The 22,881-nt window shown below is 34.2% G+C and overlaps 2 protein-coding genes across 3 annotated transcripts in view; both read right to left on the bottom strand.

The window, feature by feature from the left end:
• Positions 1–22,881, bottom strand: part of LOC140159199 (choline O-acetyltransferase-like) — a 151,997-nt gene that overhangs the window by 122,657 nt on the left and 6,459 nt on the right. The window lies entirely within an intron of this gene.
• Positions 5,228–22,881, bottom strand: part of LOC140159200 (probable vesicular acetylcholine transporter-B) — a 171,562-nt gene continuing 153,908 nt past the window's right edge. The window contains exon 3 of the mRNA XM_072182590.1: positions 5,228–10,411. Within this exon, the coding sequence (XP_072038691.1) occupies positions 8,628–10,298 (1,671 nt within the window). The 5' untranslated portion in view covers positions 10,299–10,411 and the 3' untranslated portion in view covers positions 5,228–8,627. The remainder of the gene's footprint in view (positions 10,412–22,881) is intronic.

The raw sequence follows: 22,881 nt of genomic DNA on the forward strand, positions 1-22,881 counted from the left end.
ATTTGTGTAAATTTGACAGGAGTTATAATGATGTATATTCATACGTAGCGGTAGATGTAAATAGAAAGCAAAATTAGACCATATGCTACTCAAATATGGTATACTCACCCAAGCGCTTTCATCGGCTCAAACGGCGTCTTCAGCGGATGTTATTACTCTGAAGATTTGTTGTTGCTAGTAATGTTGAGATACCTCTGATAACACATCACTAGCAACAACAAATCTTCAGAGCAATAACATCCGCTAAAGACGCCGGTTGAGGCGGGGAAAGCGCTCCAGTGAGTGTATCAAATGTGAGTAGCGTAGAAGTCTAATTTTGCTTTCTATTGAAAAGAGTTGTTATGTTTTTCATTTTTTGATACGAATTGCGTCAAACATAACATGTGAATTCCACTGAAGAAGGCTGAAGTAAAAACAGTGGAAATGCCAGAGTGAAACATTTCTTGTAATGAGATCAAGAGATTAATTTTATATCGCTGTATTAATCACCTGCAAAACACAACCTTGCGATGAATTTCTTAATACCTTTGTTTGCTGTAATAAAGTATGCACGGTGATATGAATTCAGAAAATATTTAATAATGTTAAAGCGAACCAGAATATATACAATTTTAAAGAAGATAGGAACTTTTGCGATTTAAAAGAATTTTATGCCGATATGAAACTTGAAGTCACCAATTGCCTTGATGTTACAACTAATATGATGTGAAGTTTTTAATTGAAAATCGTTTTGAAGATGGACATTATGAAAGGTATGACCTGACAGGTTTCAACTTCATGGCAGTATAATACTGATATGTATGACATTAATATAACTTGACGAATTAGGGCTACAAAAATAGGTCACAGCCACAAAATACATATCTTATTAGGATAATCGCACCTTTTAGTATCGTTTAATATATATAGGTTGCATTAAATTTGATATGTGGTGCATGCAGGGGCATGGGTGTGGGGTGTGGGGGTTTGTGGATATGTGCAAGTATGAAAGGGATATACTTATTTGATGTTCTTCTTCTGCTTTGCTTCTTTCGTTTTTACTCTACTTCTTCTCCTCCTCCTCTTCCTCCCACTCCTTCTTCTTCGTTTTCGTCTTTTTCTTTTTCTTCTTCTTAACTTCCTCCTCCTCCCCTCCTCCTCTTCCTCTTCTTCGTCTCCTTTTCTTCTTCTTCTTTTTCTTTTTCTTCTTTTTCTTCTCCTTCTTCTTCTGCTTCTTCTTCTTCTCCTTCTTCTTCTTCTTCTTCTTCTTCTTCTTCTTCTTCTTCTTCTTCTTCTCCAATTCACCGTCAATTGTCAATTAATTCATGTATGGCAACATTTTATTAAATAGTAAAAATAAGATGACGTACACTGAAAATTGACTCTTTCAAACCAATTAGCGACCCCATTGTCACTTTAATTCAATCTGTATATCCATGATAATAAAAGTAATGTTTGTATGTCCGGTCAAACGTTTGAAATATAAATATATATTAGAAAACATGCGACGTCATATATACTTTTTCACACGATAGTAAATGAGTAGGTTGTGTCTTGAGGTGAAATGTTTGACAATTGACAGTCTAGTAGCTGAGTGGCGATGAGTTGTCTCGCCCTATCCATCCGTCTCTAATTCTCCCCTCAAACCCAATTCCTACCTGCCAATGTTGTTAAATCTCAACGGTTCGACGAGTTCGAGGGATACTCTTTCCAAATTATGATCAAAATTACGTTTGCTTAATGTAGCATCTTGTACAGATTCATTCTACCATAACCGCTGCCAAATGCATTAAGCGTGTAAGTCCCATCTTGGAGTTAGTCAAATATAATAGAAGGAAAAGGCGGGAAATGACTTTAACTTTTCACGATATAATATACAGGAGTATATCAAGTAATCTTAAAGAGGTGACCTTTTGTGGTGGATCCCATATATGTCCATGAAAAAAGATATATCAAATTTAAAATAACCAGTTTTGAATAGAAAGAGCAGTTTGTACCAGTTAACCTGCTGGTATTTAATGCACACGCAGTTGTACCATTTAAATTAAGTTTCAAATTTAACAAATTTGGTTCCTTATTTGATCTATTTCAATAAAATGTTTCACGCAGGCCAAATGGTCAGTATATGTTCGTGAATCAGAACATAAACTAACTTGCATTCTTTACAGATTTGTTCTTAGTGTTAAAAGCTGCAGACTGCAGGTGCGCTTCGAAATTGTGATTGAAATCAACGGAAAAAGCAAAGGTGGTTATTAATGCTTCGCAGTCTGTTCTTATTAACATGCTGAATCATTGAATTGTTACTGTTGTAGCAAAAACAAACCATTTGTAGATAATTAAATATTGTTCTTTGCATTCAAATACATCCCAATCTGCTCTTTTAATTTAATTTTCATTATATTCAAAATATTTTTTAAATGCTGATTGTCTTTATTTGCAATTGTGACGGGTTTTTTTGCATTGCAAGTAGAGAGTTAGTAGTAAAATAGTTTGCAACCATCTTCTTGTAAAGCTAAAATCTGGACAGGTGGTTTATGAAGTCATTCCTATTGTACACGTGTCAATGTACATAGAGTAAGAATAATGCATAGTTTCTGTTGAAGACCACATGCTTGATATATATTCTTGCTTATTTTCAGTAATTCTGCGAGAACATAAAAGAACCTTGGAATTGTTTTAAAGTAGCTTATCAATAAAGGATTAATTTATAGAACTACATTAAAGTAATTTTTCGCAGGATAAATCGACACAATATTTTTAAACGAGGTATTAAAAAGATTTTTAGTTCGATTCTCGAAAATTGATATTTTTTTAGAGTGCGCCGCCAATCGACAAGGTAAGCGTTTTACGTGACCTGAGGTCAGTGTATGTGTTTTGGGTCATGACCCAGTATGGTCAGTGTATGCGCTACATGCCATGACACACAATGGTGCCCTTCAAAATATTGGAAATAATGTGATAATGAATATAATCTCGAGTCGTAATATCTAAAGTAGAATTATTACAGCTTCATTTCAAATATCTTATTTTATCTTTAATATACTGCTTTCGGCTTAACCACTAGCAGACTATGTTAGTACATCTATGCTACTAACAATGGTGTATACAAAACTGAATTTTGATGATTGTTATGGGCCTTTAAAAATCTGTTTCATAATTGACGGTATTTGAAAATTATTTCTGATTTCATGACAAGTTAAATATTCTTGCATGTACACTAAATGATGTTCAGAGGTTGTTTTCATTTCCAATGGAGTTATATGTGATTTGCTACAACGAAATTAGTATAAAGTCGCAAGTTGGTAATTTCGAGACATCCTGGCTAACTGAGTTGATGTTCTTTGTTTGCCGCACACCTGTACAAGCCAGTAGTATGTCCTTCGTGAATAGTGATTGTACCCCCATTCACAAAGGACATATAGACATACTACTGGCTTGAACAGGTGCGTAAGAAACAAAGAACACCAACACAGTAGCCAGGGCGTCTCGAAACTAACAACTTGCGACTTTATGCTCATTTCGTGGTAGCAGGTCACATACAACATTAATTAGTCATAGACAAAAGAAGCTTACATATACAACATGTATTTTTTTTGCAAATACGGTATCTGATAATTTATTATTTTCATAGAACACAAATAAACCGAATACAATATAATAGAGTGCCTACATTGCATCTGTATAGTTACACATCCATCTTATAATTTTATTTTCAATATTTTACAATTCTATCTTGTCTACTTCATTTGATTTCAACCACACACTGTATCTATCTACATCGTATGATGAGCCACAAAGACTCGGTAACAATTACGTGATTCTATTTCCTTATAAATTTCAATTTTTTTTCTGTACAAAATAATGATAAATTCTCAGTATTAAATAAGGGATATTTTACAAATACGCCCTACAATAGTTGAGAATTAATACCGCAAACGTTCGCCTAATGGCGCACCTGGGCTCCTTGGGGGTAAATTTCATGTGCAAATAGACAGCTCCCCCTCTGAAATTCCAACGAGAATTAAAGTTCCGTGCTCTTATTTGCTGGTGGGAATTTTACGGGAGGGCACTTTTAGGTTGTGTCTAAAATTCCACTTATGTCAAGGGAGCCCATAGCGCTATTAGGCGTACGTTTACGGTATGTGACCTAATATTATTGATGCCAATTATACAGCTCCGAACTTAAAAGAAGCAATATTATTAGCTTTTGTACGTGACAAATGCGCCAGTCACAAATTGCATGTAAAATTAGGTATTTTAATGATAAATGATATTATACAAATTCACTTCTTATATGGATATCGATAGGCTGCTGTAAGCCCACTGAAATTCAGTAGATAATTGAAATGTCATGCAGAAATAAATGTACAAAAAGATTTATATTGTTCACACATCAAATTTGTAATAATGATTTTGCGTGGTCATGTTAATTAAACGCAGTGTCACGCTTTGAAAATCAAACATCCATTGGTCATCAATCATCGAAGAAGAATAATGGAGCATAGAGACGACTTAAAGCTGCTGATATGACACACTACTGAAGAAATAAGTGTGTTCAACGTGACACGAAATAACTTAAAACTCATCTTCTAAAATAAAAATACAAGCTGAGTATACAATGGAAGAAATTTATATCATGAAACACAAACCAAAATCGAAATCTAAACAAAATTCTGCTTCACGTGTGCTGAAAGTTCTGTATTATGAAAGTAAAGTGGCCATTTCGTAACACAATCGTGACACACTCGCTGCTCCCTTAATAGGATTAGCAATTGCTTGACATTAAGCAAATTTAGCATAATACCATTTACGGCTTGTTTTTTACAATTATTAATCTACTTTTTTTTCGTACAATTCAACACATGTAGAAAATATGTCTTGGTTATTCCCTAATTCCAGGGCTTTTTTTTTTTTATCAAACGATCGGCAACAAGCTAAAAAGTAATACATTAACCCGCAAACGGGATAGCATATTAAAAACGAATATGAAAACGCCTTAAACAAAAATCAATCGAAGGGTTCAGAACACTACAGATCGGTTACATGATTTGGAATTTTTGCATAAAATTGCATTCACGTTTCTATTGACTACATTATCTGGTTTTTATTACCTTTAGTTCTCTATCAAATCAAAAAGGTGGGATTTGCAAATCTGGTACTGTGTGTGCTTTATTTGGTACGCGTATTCCATTGTGTGAAAAATGAATATCAGATTGTGCTATTTTTAGTCAAACAAAACTATATTTGAAAACCAAGTCTGAGCCCTTCATTGGAAACAGTGTGAATATAAATGTGTGAAATATTGCACCTAGCGTCCAAGAAAAATATCTTTTTAAATATTTCTAATACCTGGCAAGAATTTGACCTTTCTTTAGCTGACAATACCATTCACTTATAGAATCTTTAAGATTGTGGTATATTTTTTTGTTCTTGTGCTTTGTAATGTATTAATTCATTGTAATCTAACAACGTCTATTTTCCTGTTTGGTTGTTCTTTAACAATAATTTCGTGGCAATCTACAGGATATGGTGTATTTCTACAATATTTTGACATTTCATATATTGTACACGATAGCAAAAGAACTAAAAAGCAATTACATCATTATCACTATCATTATCATTATCTTATCACCATCGTCATTGTTATTGTCAATTGTTATCATTAACACACCACCATGCTTTTTGATCACTATTGATCGCTACTATAGTCTTGATCAATAGCTTTTGATCACTTGCCACACCAGGTGTTATTTTTGTCTTATACTCTATTCATTTATAAATTTCACCTGTATTACACAACCCTTCTATACAAGTAAAGACTTAATAATGTAGCTTATTGTTACATTAACCTCACAGCTGAGATAATTTGCATAAAGTGGAAATTTTCTGGCGAAAAACGTGTTCGCTGTAGAAATAGTCATGTAACAGGATAAATTACCATAGCGATAGATGAAAACAATTGTTGAATGTTTTGCCCTGCAATAGACGTACGCTGTAACTCCTTATCGCACCATTGAGTATCAAATAATGTGGCATAAAGACCTGGATCGTAATTGTATGGAAATTTCACATTATGCTGAGTCCATGTACGTTTCACTCGCACCTGTACGATTAGTGCCTTCGAAAAGAGCGATGTTGTGTTCAATCTGTGATTGCACACATACACAGACATGACAGGTGATGAGTACAGCCTACTTAAAACGCAGGGTAATACATTAAAATATTTTTTTCACCTATTGCTATGGTAATTAATCCTGTTATATCACTACTTCTACGGCGAATAGAGTAATAGTAATGTTAAATCAAAGATATGTCAATTATACAATATTATTGTTTTAATTTTTCATAAAAATGTGATCTTTGTCGACTAATATGAGTTGAAAGCGAAAGTATTTGCTAATATTAATTAAAACACTTGCAGTGATTGAGCGTGATTGATTATTCACTGCAGACACTAATACCAGTCTTGACAATCTGATCTCAATCAAAATTATTCAGGCGATATTATTAAGGTGTTACTTTCAGGAAAAAAATGTAAGATGATATATGCGGCAATGACACTGCAACGATACATGAGTCATGAAAAGTCCTCTTAGAAATCTGTACACTCTAAATAGAAATAGTAAAGATTACTCAATGTTGAGTAAAAGGGAACAGAGCAACAAAAAGAGTCAAATGGAACTAAATATTGATTACATATTTACGCAATATGAGTACAATTTAATCAGCAATGAGTTCAATTCAGTCATTTTATTGCTCTGTTCCCTTTTTACTCAACAGTTGAGTATGACATGTATGAGTAATGATTTGCAGTGTACAATAACATAATATTGCAAGAACATAGAAAATCATACCATTTAAAAGATCCGAATGTGATTTAAAAGCAAAAGCCTAACAAGATTATTTTTTCATAAAAAATCATTATGAAATTTCAGTTGTTCGTCACTTTTTTGGGTGTTAATTCTATGAGTTATTATAAAGTTGCATTCCGTTAGGTTACAATCAGCAATTGACATTACATTATTCTAACAAGTTGGTTAACAAAACAGCTTTTGAGAAATAAATAAAAATGTGAGCTACACAAAATGTCTTCAACGCTGATGTAACCTAACACTGAACTTTTCATTTTCATTCACGCTGTCTCCATTGATGAATTACAATAATGGATTGTAATAAATTGCCTCTATTAGGGTACATTAATTTAATTTACAATGAAGTTGACATAATATTTAGTGCTTTATTAAATAAACCAGCGAAGAATTTTTAACATTAGCTACCAATATTATTGTTTTCCTTGACCTCAGATAGCAAATCATTCAAATAGAATAGCAAAAATGATGTTACATCCTAAGGACCTGGTTTTCAACATCAACATGCACACCAATTACTGACCTTGTGTGTATAAAACCTCATCCTTTTAAATAATAGGTTCAATTTAAAGATCCTACTGCGGATCCTGCTTATAACAATGTACGTTATTGAACTGCGTCTTAGAATCGAGATTGCCAAGACTGGTTCGCTTGGTAACAAAGGTGTGCATGAAAAATACACAACATAACTATAACGGGAAAACGCTTTTATGTATAAAGAAAAAAAACAATCAATATATCTTATATGTTTGAAATATAATATAAAATTCATTGATATCGATCAATCAATGTTTTGGATGGATACATGTACGTATGATTTTGTAACAATTACAATTGCTTGCTACTTTTGAAAACAACTGATATCTTATTTATATCCGACTCATTAAAAAACAATCGTAACAGTCAAACACTTTTTCTAAGTCTCTAACAGAAAATTCATGATATCTTTTCTAAGAGAAGAGGAATGTTGAATTTCAAGGTTATGGGATTGACCTTGATTTTAATTATGAAGTTGCAATGACCATAATCATTGTTTCATTTGTTTACTATTCACAAATTATCTTCTATTTAAGGTTTTTGTACATGCAAAATTACAATTGTTAAGTACGGTTCTTGAATGCTTAACAAACTCTTGTTGGGTATTTTTTTATTATTATTGATTTTATGCATGCTCTTTAATGTTGTAAGTAAGAGCTCTACTTAAAATAGTAGTAATACGTATAATCATAGAAGCAAAAGTAATAATAATAATAATCGTCGTGACAGCAAAATATATTACAAATGATATATTCAACTTAACCTTGACTTTAGTGTGTTACCTATATAGTTTGTTAAGTAGCCTGCCATTGATTTATAGAATTTGTTTACACAACAAACATTAACTCAAAATTTAGATTAATCTAAATTAAAATACTAAACGGTTTGGAGCATGAATTTGACACGGTGGTCTTTTACATATTATCGGTGTTTCTCATGTGAACACAACCAGTTTCCTACTCTATGAGTAACCCAAAATGGGACAAACACACCTTATAGCTACCAAAGTGTTCATTACACTGCTGAAGTTGCATGGTAGATTGCTTAATTCTGGGGTACAATATTTCAAAAATCACCTACAAGGGACGTAGACAATAAAGATGCTACTACTTAGTATGGAAGGCAAAAACTGGTAGGGAAAGGTCCATTGTGGCATAAGATCAGGAAAGTACTATACAATGAGGTGGAAGGATTACCCATTTAGAGGAACCTGGTTGTTTGTTTATATATTTAAGGAATACATCAGTCCGAGTCATCATCTTGTTCTGAGAGTGAACTATAATCCTGTTGGTGGGCTACGGCTTTGCGTATATGGAGATCAGCCGCTCTAGAAACACCGTCACTTGGCTTCATATTTGTCATAAACCCTGGACCTCCGGGTGCCTTCTGTGAATTATAGCCGTCTCCAATTTGCCCGTTCATCTGTCCCATACGGAATGCATTATGATTCGTGTAGTATTGCTCCCCTTCTCCCAACTCCTGTTGTTTTTTAAGTGAGTCATAAAGTCCTGTACATGGTTCATCAGTAAGAAGAGTCGTATCTTCACGGGATTGTGGTTTAAAGTCATATACGTTCCTCAACAAGATCAGAACAGGAGCATAGGCTGCACTAAATACTGCAATAATTACGTTGAGATTCGTAAATCCGACAGATTTCACTATTTGTCCAGCTAAGATGGGACCAACAGCGTAAGCTAAGGAGTAAGATATATCTGCAATAGCGTATACGCTTCCGTAGACTGGTACATGCCTAACGTCCACTAAATATCCTAGGATGGGAAGCAGAGCTGTGTCGACTAGAGCAATACCAAGGCACACTCCACACAGAGGAATAATGAGTGCACCAAAACTGTTGCAGAATGGTACAATAATTGTACTGAGTCCGATGAGGACCAGTCCAACGGCGGCTAACATCCATTGTTTTTCAGGATACCGTTGTGCAAGTTTCACGGTAACAATAACACCAATAACGTGTGGGAAGAAAGCTGGCAGCCAGATTATTCCAGTCTGCCAGCTGACAGCAGCCATTGTATCCTCCATCCATATGGCAATTGTAGGCTCCAAAAACGCCAATGAAACATTGGACATTGACAGAGCTCCAGCAGCTACGGCTATATATGGATCCAGAATAAGTTTATAAATAGGAGTACCTTTAGGCATTTGCCATCGACGCCCTTCATAAGGTTTGATAACAAATAACAGTAGAAAACCATCTGCTAACGAGATGATAGCCAAAGTCATAAATGGCATCTTCTTTCCTACGAACTCGTACAAGACACCCCCAAAGGGTGGTGCCACTAGGCATCCAAAAGAGATGAATGCAAGAGCAACGCCTAAGGCGGTACTACGCCCTTCATCAGCTTGGAAACGGTCTGCGATCATACCAAGTCCAGATGTATCAGCAAATGCAGATCCAACTCCTTGTAAGCTACGTGCAATGAGTAACATTCCATATGTTTGTCCAAAGGCAAAAACGGTAGTTGCAAGGAACATAACGGACAGACCAATCATTAGTGGAATGTCATATCCAATCTTGTCAATCAATGTCCCAGAAAATGGACTTACAAGCAATTGAACTATTGCTTTAGATGCAAATAGTACTCCAATAGCAACGTCTTCATTTTTATATATTACAGTTGGTTGTCTAGTGCTATTGGTAGAATTGTCATAATCAGGAGGGTATGTAGCTTCTACGCTATCCCATGCACCAATTGAACGAAGATAATCTGGTATAATGGGTACAATCACCATATAAAGCATGTTGTCCAACAACAAAGCAACACACACAATGACCAAAACAAATCTTCGTTGGGTGGTTGGATCTTTGATTCGAGTCTTTGCTGTACCAATGAACTCATGCACTTTCTCTTTGGTTTGATCCATGTTTATATGTGGTATGTTTAAGCTCGCCATTTTGGACAGTTGGCTCTTTTATTTACATACGTACTCTTGAAAACCTCTTGTGTCAAAGTGTCTCTTTCTCACACAGCATACCAAGATGCGGACCCGGGACAGTGGATATTCTCCTAGAAACGAACAAAGAAGAAAATGAGAGAAAAAAAATTAGAACCTGATCAAAATTTTGGTTTCTTTTAAGGTCTCTCTAACCTCTTGTGAAATCTGAACAATGACATTCTAGTATCTGTAGCATGGGAAGTCAATTAGAACACTAAAATTGATCGTTGTTTTTAAGGCATCTAAAAGAATATCCACTATCCCATTGATCTGCATTGTACTTATAAGATTCCGGGCAAAGCAATGTGATATATTAATGGAAGGAGTAAAAACACAAGTGGAATCCTGACTTAGATCCAAGAGGCAGCAGGAGTATCTAGTTGACTTACAGAGACCTGAAAAGATAAGAAATCTTTCCATGCTTAAACATGCTACGCTACTATACAGTTACATCAATTCGTTGCAGTGTTGACATCAATTGAATTAAAAGCGTAACATCATCCTCCACGGCTGCTCGACCCGTTTAATCATTGTTAGCTGTACATATTCATCGTAGTTATAAAGAATTGAGATGCAGACGACATTTTCCCGCCTAAATACTGTACTGCTTTTATCGTGGTTGCTCCTTTAGGGAGATATAGCGTATGGCAAATATAAAGATTCTGTGTTATTCAGATATGAATGGTCTGTAAATGAGACGGTGTCTCTCTCGTATAAGAGGGTTATTGATCCCACTTGTTGGCAGAATAATATACACATTTTGCACCAAAGTAGGAATGAATACAATCAAAAAGTATCATCCATTTAAATAATATCTGTAGTACGTGAGTGTATCATATAAATTACTCTACAATGCCTTCTGTGACGTAAGAGAATATAAACTGGTAAAGTAAAAGTATACCAGTTATTCCACTTGAAATCCATACACCCACTATGGAAGACATGACCTTAATCTCCAAAACAGGGGTATGTATTTTTGAAATAGAGTCCAGATAACCCCATTTGACAATCACACTCTGTGCGGAAGATTAAAGTCATTTTGTCCATACGGGGGTGTATGGATTTCAACTGGAATTGCTCAATAGTTTTGTAATTTATTGATAGATTGTCCTTTGTAAAAGAGACGAGTTTCATCTTTTTCAAGTTCTGTAGTCAAAAGTAGCAATGCCCATACAAAATACATGATAATTGACCTTTGGAAACATCGTATAGTATTATTACGTACTCGTCGATGTGACCCAATTGATCGTAAACCTCGTATGAATACTATCAAACCTGAATTATATATATTGAAAGCTAAATTTTCTTTTAAAATATACTTTATATAATATGCTAAAAACGCTATTGCATAAAATGTATGTGAGCATGTATTTAAAAGTGAAACTAATCGCCCGTGGGGAACATTGGTGTTGACGCAGCAAATTGAGCGAGTTAATGCATTTGACGGGCTGAAGATTTTGTTACTCCGTTACAGGCAACATGAGTTTGCTCTAGATCCGTTACGAGTCAAGAGAATATATACAAAAAATTGTCTAGTTGAGTTCTGTATCATTATCATTAACTTCCGAGATATATTTATTTGTTAATAAATAGTGGCATTTGCAATGTTCTTGCCACTGGCAAATACACAACCCAAGCGATTTGTCTTCCGTTTCAATGATATTCTTGTCATATACATTTGTAATGATTTTTGAGTTTTTAAAACTAATGCGATGTAAAAATGCAGATTGTTTATATATAAAATAACATGTTTATAAAATGACATTTCAAAAATGAACATATCAGACAAACTTGTTGAATTTAAAATGTAGAAGATGGAAATTGACTTCGTATTGGGGGAAATGAATATGATTTCCTCTGCTAATGGAGCGCGGAAACTCAAATAGAAAAAATAAATAAAAACATTTCGAAAAACAAATTGAAGCACGTTATTGACGTTATGGCTTTTAGAAATTCCATGCGGATATCACACTTCAAAAAAAAAAAAAAAAAAAAAAAAAAACGATAAGTAAAATATTTCCACTGTCTGTTTTCTTACAAACAGCCCTGGATATATACCGTATACTTCAACACATGAGACTAGATTGTTATAATGCTAATATAACTGCATGAACGGGCCCTTAGATTGATTTTCCTCATCAATGCAAATTATGTTTCACTTCGATGCCTTTTGATAAAAGGTTACTCAAACTAAATTTTAGACGTCATTTCAATTTGTTTAAACAATTAGATTGTAGCTACTAATCGAATACGACACAGAGCAGCTATTATGACACGTTATTCGTTTCCTACTCGGTCTCATGACAGTTATAGTGACACCATAATGGATCATTTTCCTTTTAGTAAATTCACTTCTGTTATAGCTGTGTCCCCTGATAGCATTAATGCCATTTTGCTTTTGTTTACATAACTAATTCATGAATGTTTACGTCTACATTGTTTTAGAGTTGGTTTTAGCATCAAGGAGGAATCTCCTACACTCCTTTCCTCAATAGCAGGTGGTTCCTTATGCAAATTGTTGGTTTATAACTGAACTAGCTTTACAAAATGCACGCTAGATACTTGACTTGTACACAATGACATTGTTATGGTACATGAGACTGCAATAGAAGGACATGATCGCAAGTAGAAAGGTTTACTGACTTTTGTAAAGCAAGCATATATCATGTACGCCAGGTGTATTCAATAAGATCTCATACATCACCCGTGTCTTTAGCCTACTCTGCCAATCACCCACGGCAAATTATCTTGTTTCATTAACGTCACTGAGTCATATAAAGACTGAAATCAAGCTTAAGTTGTCGTTGAAACGATACGTCAGGTCATTGGAGACAAGTATTTTACCTACTTGTAAAAATAGGCTCTCTTTGAGAGTTTTGCAAGATAGATTGTGTCCACAACTATAGCACAGTTAAAAACATCTCTGACTACGCATATTGAGGTATCTTCGTTTAGGTCAATTACCTGAATATACTCTTTTTTCTTTAAAAAAAAAGACAAGCAAGCTTAAATGCTTGTATACATATGCGCGGATACAGAAATATAAGTCCATTATGTTTAAATGTTCGAAGTCAGCTTTGATTTCATTTACCTATGATGATAATTACTAGTAGAATCAAGGACACTGCCTCAAATTGTTGTATAGAGTTTGTTTTACCATCAAGGAGGAATCTATTATACTCTCCTTAATAGCAGGTGGTTCCTTATGCAAATTGTTGGTTTATAACTGAAATAGCTTTACAAAATGCACGCTAGATACTTGACTTGTACACAATGACATTGTTATGGTACATGAGACTGCAATAGAAGGACATGATCGCAAGTAGAAAGGTTTACTGACTTTTGTAAAGCAAGCATATATCATGTACGCCAGGTGTATTCAATAAGATCTCATACATCACCCGTGTCTTTAGCCTACTCTGCCAATCACCCACGGCAAATTATCTTGTTTCATTAACGTCACTGAGTCATATAAAGACTGAAATCAAGCTTAAGTTGTCGTTGAAACGATACGTCAGGTCATTACAGACCTATATACTTGTAAAAATAGGCTCTCTTTATAGAGTTTTGCAAGATAGATTGTGTCCACAACTATAGCACAGTTAAAAACATCTCTGACTACGCATATCGAGGTCTCTTCGTTTAGGTTAATTCCCTGAATTTCCTTTTTTTAAAAAAATAAGTAAGCTTAAATGTTTGTATACACATGCACACACACCCCAACATATGTCCATTTATCATGTTTATATTCATATTTCCGAAGTCAACTTTGATTTCATATATCTATGATGATGATTACTGGTAGATTCAAGGGCACCGGCTCAAACCTTTGCATGATAAGTGAATATAATTTCATACTATGTGAAGTGATGAAAAGAAGAACATTAAACATATTTGCGAAATGGTTGCAATAATATTCAAATTAAAAAACAGATTCTATTGTATCGTATTTTAACTCAATAAAAGGTCAACGGTATGGATATATATATCTCAGAACAAAGATATATAGACATTCCCCAAGATGTTAGAAATAGGTCGATCTTTTACATCAGGAACATTGAATTCCATTTGCACTCAACTGAAGTCGGCAATATGCAAGTACAGCATTAAGGCATTTATAATAGGTAACGTCTCAAATTAAATAGAGCATTTTTGATTCTGACTTAATTCATTAGCAAGTAACATGTGAACGCCGCTAACTAGTAGCATCCGGTGTCACTGTGCAACTGATTATGCTAACTAAAACAGTTAACATAGTTACAGTTGTGGTTGTTAAAAAGAGCTGCCGGGTTATGTAAGCAGATCAATATGATGGACGAGATGGGTGATTGCTTCAACGTGCCCATCGGGAAATAAATTCGTCTTTGTACTAGAAGTTCATTGTTTTTTAACTAAATCAGTAAAAAATATAACTAGAGTTGGTTGACATCCGATGGAAAGCAGTTGACACAATGCTTGTATTGTTATATCATCATGTACATGTGGCATTTCTTGAAAATATAACTGAATTTGGTTGTGACATCCGACAAAAACCAGTTGACACAATACGACATGATGATGTACATGTGGCATTGACTTCAAAATGTAACTGAATTTGGTTGACATCTGACAAAAAACAGTTGACGTAATACTTGTCTTGGGCTATTCCAATTGAAATCCACACTACCCCTGTTGAAGATTTAGCTAAAGTCTTCCACAGAGGGAGTATCAATTTTGAATACGAGAATAGAATACACAATTTGGTAACTTCCATTTGAAATACTTACTCCAGTTGGGGAAGATATAGGTAAAGCCATAATACATGGGGAGTATGGGTTTCAAATTGATTAACCCTGACCAATTACATATGAAAAATATACTCCCCCTGTAGAAGATATTTCCAAAATCGTCCACAGGGGTAGTGTGAATTTTAACTGGAATAGCCCATTAGGTGATGTCATGTACGTATGGCATTGACTCTAAACGTTACTAGATTATTTGTCAACATAATTTGAGGTCGTAAAAGTCTGGAAAAACAAAATGCCAAATTACAAAGTATAAAGAAGAGTTACTTATTTTCAATTTGTTATTCGCAGTGACCTTTACCAATTTGAGTATAATGTAGTTAACAAAATAGAAGTGGACAAACGCTGATAGATTGTTGTAGACACAGATGACATTTAACACCTGTATGTAACGCGTTGTGTTGTCAAGAGCAAACTGCGTTGAAATAAGCACACGCATTGTATTGTCAAGAGTAAACTGCGTTGAAATAAACACACGCATTGTATTGTCAAGAGCAAACTGCGTTGAAATAAGCACACGCATTGTATTGTCAAGAGTAAACTGCGTTGAAATAAACACACGCATTGTATTGTCAAGAGTAAACTGCGTTGAAATAAACACACGCATTGTATTGTCAAGAGTAAACTGCGTTGAAATAAACACACGCATTGTATTGTCAAGAGTAAACTGCGTTGAAATAAACACACGCATTGTATTGTCAAGAGTAAACTGCATTGAAATAAACACACGCATTGTATTGTCAAGAGTAAACTGCGTTGAAATAAACACACGCATTGTATTGTCAAGAGCAAACTGCGTTGAAATAAACACACGCATTGTATTGTCAAGAGCAAACTGCGTTGAAATAAACACGCATTTTATTGTCAAGAGTAAACTGCGTTGAAATAAACACACGCATTGTATTGTCAAGAGTAAACTGCGTTGAAATAAACACACACATTGTATTGTCAAGAGTAAACTGCGTTGAAATAAACACACGCATTGTATTGTCAAGAGTAAACTGCGTTGACATTAACACACGCATTGTATTGTCAAGAGTAAACTGCGTTGAAATAAACACACGCATTGTATTGTCAAGAGTAAACTGCGTTGAAATAAACACACGCATTGTATTGTCAAGAGTAAACTGCGTTGAAATAAACACACGCATTGTATTGTCAAGAGTAAACTGCGTTGAAATAAACACACGCATTGTATTGTCAAGAGTAAACTGCGTTGAAATAAACACACGCATTGTATTGTCAAGAGCAAACTGCGTTGAAATAAACACACGCATTGTATTGTCAAGAGCAAACTGCGTTGAAATAAACACACGCATTGTATTGTCAAGAGTAAACTGCGTTGAAATAAACACACGCATTGTATTGTCAAGAGCAAACTGCGTTGAAATAAACACACGCATTGTATTGTCAAGAGCAAACTGCGTTGAAATAAACACACGCATTGTATTGTCAAGAGCAAACTGCGTTGAAATAAACACACGCATTGTATTGTCAAGAGCAAACTGCGTTGCAATAAACACACGCATTGTATTGTCAAGAGTAAACTGCGTTGAAATAAACACTTCAAGTATTTTATAGTAGCACAAACACGTTATGTCGATATGTCCATGAAATTATATCAAGTAATATTGGGGGTTTCCCTTTGCTATTGATATATGTCTACATGTAATCAGTCATTACCTTGGTAATGCATACTAAAGCTTTATGCTCTGCGTGCTAGCCATAGCCTTCAACATAAAAAATCCAAATTTCGATATATTTTCTCAAAATATTAAGAGCTATTTAAAGAACCACTGAACCAATACTAGGCTTGTTTGTACTCATTTTCTTGCATTTTTCATGCTGATTCCAAAAATGGTAATGAAAATTTGCATTTCTGAAATTTTTGAATTTTTAAATTTTTTGAAACTTGTCGTCTGCAGTCGACACCCGCGTGAAGAGCATTAAGATACGTTAATTTAATGAGACACCGTATGTAAAGGATCAGAAATGCTCTTTTATCCAGTCGCAATTAATTTAAGAATTGTTTCTAATGTACAATACACAAACAGGAAGTTCTTGCCTAAATTCGTGCTAAAGAAATAGTTCATACGGATATTTGTGCCGTCTTGTGTCTCTTCATAACTTCGTTTTGTTTCAATTTTACGGTAAACTAGAGTTATTATGTATAAAACCTAAAAAAAAAGCTTGTGCAGACACGAGCATTGATTTTAATCGGCAGGTGTGTTTGAAATGCCAGATCACGTTGCTATTTTATCTGAACAATAATTTGAAGATATTTCATAAAAAAGCCTCAAAATTATTTCTTGTCACATTTCTTAAAATAAATGAGACTTACATCCTAAGTAGACGGGTTTATTACTAGGAGGTGTTTCATATAACATCCCCGTTGCCTTGGATAGGTCATCTGACAACCACAACCAGATGTTCGCGAAAGCACTTAAACTCAGATAAAATATTCCTCTTATATTTTAATAATGTAAATATTGTGTTTAACATGATGATATAAAATCCAACCTGCGCTTTAAATCTAAATCCATACTTTATGAAATCAATTTTAGTTACATAAATTGTGAAAATAATGCGATTGATGCATTTTTTGGAACTAAGTATTCGTTAAGATGTCATTTTAACTACACAGATGTCTTCGAGATGACAGCCTTGACGCAAAATTATTCTGAGATTTGGCATACACATTTCCCACTAAGTGTCTGAAATATTTGATAATTGCGATTATCTTACAGTCCGTTTACATTTCAGTGACAAACAGTTAATGATCTGCGTGCTAGCCATGCGCTCCAACGGAAAAAGTTGAAGTTTTGAAATATTTTCTCAAAATATCAAGAGCTATCTTAAAAACTACTGAACCAATACTAGGCTTGTTTGTACTAATTTTAATGCATTTTTCATGCTGATTCCAAATATGGTCATGAAAATTTATATTTCTGAAATTTTTGAACTTTTGAAATTTTTTTGAAACATGTCGTCTGCAGTCGACACCCGCGTGAAGAGAGTTAATCATGGTTCGTCAAATATAACTACGATTTTAGTTTTCATGAAGCCTTACTATGAAATTGGATTACAAAAGTTACTTCAATGACAACTTGTACAGGTTGAACACTAATAGTTAAGATATCCTTCCTGCTTAAGATATTATGGAATATAAGAAAGTTAACCGAAACGTCTTCGGTATATCAGTTCTATCTTCAGATCAGTATTAATCGTTGGGGTCAAGCTATTCAGAAACGGCACTACTTAGCTTCTCTTAGTTCAACAAACCATAGTTGTGATTAGATTTTTGTTGCATTAATGAACGTACGCTTAATTTGTGCCCAATTAACCATTGCAAAATAAAGTATTTTGTTTAAAATCCTCTAACAGCTAAATTTTAAAAATGTTTCATGATATAACGCTGGGACAGTAATTATTTGTGGCGAACTTTGAATTCTCATCCTATAATTTTAAACAAATTTCACCGTTTTGGTATATCTGAAGCCTTTGCGAAATTAACCCGAAGTATGCGCAAATCGATGCGGACTTTGTCACTACGCACGTTGACCTGCGCAGTGACCTGCGCAGTGACGATGTGAGCACTAGAATGACGTATTAATCGAATTAAAGTCCAAAGGCTTTCGATGACCTGCTACCACGAAATGAGCGCAAAGTCGCAAGTTGTTAGTTTCGAAAAGCCCTCGCTACTGCATTGGTGTTCTTTGTTTTACACACACCTATTTAAACCAGAAGTATGTCTGTATGTCCTTTGTGAAGGTGGCACAATGGACCATTCACAAAGGACACACTACTGGTTTGAACAGGTACGCGACAAACATCAATTCGGTTAGGACGTTTCGAAACTACCAACTTGCGTGTTTATACTCATTTCGCTGTAACAGGTCACCTCTTTATGTCATTTACACATCATTGCAAACAGTTCAGTATTTCTCAGATCAGATGAAATAAAATCAGAAATACTATCATGTTTTATTCGGTTTTTAATTTACATAATTTTATAGGCATATTTTATGTTTATCCTACATAAAACAGTGAGCCAAATTAAACAACACATCGTTTTCGTTTTCCACAATAATTCTAGTTGTATATGATTCCGTGTTATTTTCCTTTCTTTTCAAACAAATCCTTCTCAGTTATAATTGAAAATGGCTTTATTTACTCTATTCTTTACGGGCCACTGGCTTTAAAAGCTTAATTATTAATTAATGTCAGCTTAGCAGCCACCACAAGTTGATGTCCACCGAGGTTTGTAAATGACACGGGTTTGACTGCTAAAAACGTCAGCAAGCTGGGTGATGAGGCTTACTAAAAAACGAACTGACAATAGTATAAATCCACCAAATCTCTTCTACGTACGCAAGGTCTTTCACCTGACAGAATAATATGGCACCCTAAACTGTCAACATGTATTTTAAGAGAAAGCTAATTATTACGTCAGTCTAAAAATAAACCACTTGTTTTAGATGACATCACCTGAAACTGATCGTGTGGGGTGTGTGTTAGCTATTGTGATTGATTGTTAAGGGATCCAAAATGAGCGTTTATTGCGTTTCGACAGTATTTTTTGTGGGACATGAGAGCACCTCAGACCTATCGAATTGCATTCTGAATACGAAGCATGTCTTTCTGATATCAAATAATTTTCATTTTTTAAAATCACAATATAATACAAATTTTATGACAAATTATAAAAATTTGATATTTTTAAAATTTTTGATATATAACAGTCCTCGAAGTAAGTTATATAAATCTAATGATATATTCTTAAAGTGTATGTAGCAGGGAGGAAAAGCCGACGGTCAATTGAAAATTTTGACCTTTCATATTGAAGATATGGATTTTTTCCCAAAAAGACCTAATTTTTTTTGGTGTTTTGGGAAAAAATCCATATCTTCAATACGAAAGGTCAAAATTTTCAATTGATCGTCGGCTTTTCATCCCACCTACACATACACTTAAAGTATAAATCAGCAGATTTATAAAGTTTACTTCAAGTACTGTTAAATATCAAAAATATCAATTTTAATGATTTGCCATAAAATGTGTATTAAATTGCGAATTTCAAAAATCAAAATTATTTGATATCAGAATGACATTCTTCGTATTCAGAATGCAATTCGATATGTCTGATGTGCTCTAATGTCCCAAAATAAATACTGTCCAAACGTTCATACCCCAGCCCTTAAGAATCGTGGGTTGATAACCAGAAAGCCGTAACTCACAATGGTTTTCATTTGGTGTTAAAGCTTTCTGGTTCTCAACCCTCGTATTTATGAAAAATGGCGGGAATGGTGGGGTAATGCGTACGTGATTAGGGCTAGGTATTGATTAGATTTATGGTTATATTCAGTGAGTAAAGAAATTGCATGTAAATGTTATGTAATACATTGTAATTATTCATCTAATGACTTGCATCACACGACGTTACATGGTGTAATGTGTTGTTGTTGAAAATGTGTAATCTTCTGGCAATTTAATTATCGCGTGTGGAATTATGTAAGGTATCAATTGGCTGTTCCAGTTAAAATCCGTACACCCCATATGGCAGACGGGACTCTCATCTTCTACACATGGAGTGTGATTTTTAAATGGAGTTATCTTAATGGCTGACTCCATAAACCAAGGTCATGTCTTCCATAGGGTGTATGTATTTTAACTAGAATAGCCCAATATATCATGAGATAGCCAAACGTCCAATAGATGTGTATACAAATTAATTCCATGTATTTAGATGATAAGAATCCAACTCAATGATACACGTGTCTGACAATAGTAGTGTAACGTAAGTCTAGCTCTCCCCAACACAAGAAAAACGGTTGTTAAAGTCTAATATCCTTTTCCATTTATTTACCAAGTAACCTTGTCTGTTTGTTTTAAACTATAGAATAGAGGCGAAGAAAGTAGAAGGCACTAACTGGCACGCAATATAATCTTTTTACACAACAACACATGAAGATGCACTCGCTCGCTCGCTAAAGAACCTCACGTAAACAGGTGCGAGATATAATTAAATGAACACTGTTTTTATGGAATGGTTTGGAGAAGCCTGTCGGCGATATTCTGATGGTAATAGATGAGTCCGGTTGGATAAATCAAGTTTAGCTGAGTGATGGTGTCCCCGCTACAAAAATCACTTCTAGCCTTTTATGTACTGATATAAATAATATGAACCAATGTGTGCTGGTAAATTAACACAATGTACTGGAACATCTTGGCATTAATATTGAAAAAACCTAGAACGCCTAAATTAATTTACCAACGTTTCTTTAGGTGCTGGATTTTTTACACGCATTTCTAGATCGACACCCACACACGAGTAATTGTGGTGCGTATCTGAAGATGATCCTAAAAAGATTGCTTTTCGTCCGAGATTAGGGTTCCAGTACGTATAAATTTTATAATAAAGTCTTGGGTATTTATTGGACATGTTTTCAATTACCTAGTACTATGAACATGGTGGTGACAGGTAAAGCCACGTGCCCAAAATGGCAATTGTTTTGAAAAATTAATTAGTTAGCATTTTGGTTTCCAGACGTCTCATTGATTTTTATTCAGAAGTAATTGTTATTTATATTAAATATTTAGTTCAATGTATATAATCAGACATTTAAAAAAAAATGTTGTTTTCTTTATCATTTCAGTTGCATTATAGCTATCTTGGTCTATATTTTTTTTAAATTTTGTGTGCTTTCCAAACAAACACACAACGTTTTACAGCAAAGGTTTAAAGACCCTTTATATAACCCGACATTTAAACCTTTGCTGTAAAACGTTGTATGTTTGCTTGGAAAGCACCCATAATAAGAAATATAGTGCAAGATAGCTACAATGCAACTGAAATGATAAATAAAACAACATTTTTTTTAAATGTCTAATTATATACGGAAAACTAAATATTTAATATAAATAATAATTACTTCTGAACAAAATCAATGAGATGTCTGAGAAATGAAATGGTGGCTAATTAATTTTTCAAAACAATATTGCCAACGTTCTTATAACATTCATAGAACATTTTTGAAAAATGTTTGTTTGCCCTATATATTTGACAATAACGTTTTAAGAACGTATTCATGATTTTTAGATAGCCTGACATTTAAATGTTATTAAAATGTTTTGAATAAAAATTTTAAGAAAATTTGTGTGTTTGCTGATGGGTTGCTTGTTCAAGGGGCATTAGAAATTGGAACAACAATAATTCTCCTATACAAAATATGGCTTAACAATGCTATGGCAATATTTCCTCTCCTAATATATGTTATTATTGTATTCATTCAACTCCATTAAGATGTTTTACACTTCCATTGCAATTTGCAACACGAACAACATTTACTCTCTATATCCCTGGTGTGTATAGCCAAGAAAATCGAATTCATATGCTCTCTTATAAAATCGATTCTTAGTGACATTAAGGAGCCTGACTTTACATTTTTCCCGCCATTTTAAAAATGGCGGGAAATTAAATAAAAAGGTTGTCGTATTTTTAACAATAGAATAAAAAGGTTGTCGTATTTTCAACAATACTAGCAAAAACAAGTGCTTGTTTATTATGATGAATGAATAAACAGCTATAAACGAAGCCTAATTCTTAAAAACCGACTCCGATGATCACCGTCGGTATCACTACCACAACAAAACTACCACACAATCGATAGTCTACCCAGTCATGTCATTTGGAGGGAAAAGTAAATTAACTAGAAATGGTTTGGTATTAATATTAGCAGGTCATAATTTAATATATT

The sequence above is a fragment of the Amphiura filiformis genome, chromosome 8 (assembly GCF_039555335.1).
Source record: "Amphiura filiformis chromosome 8, Afil_fr2py, whole genome shotgun sequence".
Classification (NCBI taxonomy): domain Eukaryota; kingdom Metazoa; phylum Echinodermata; class Ophiuroidea; order Amphilepidida; family Amphiuridae; genus Amphiura; species Amphiura filiformis.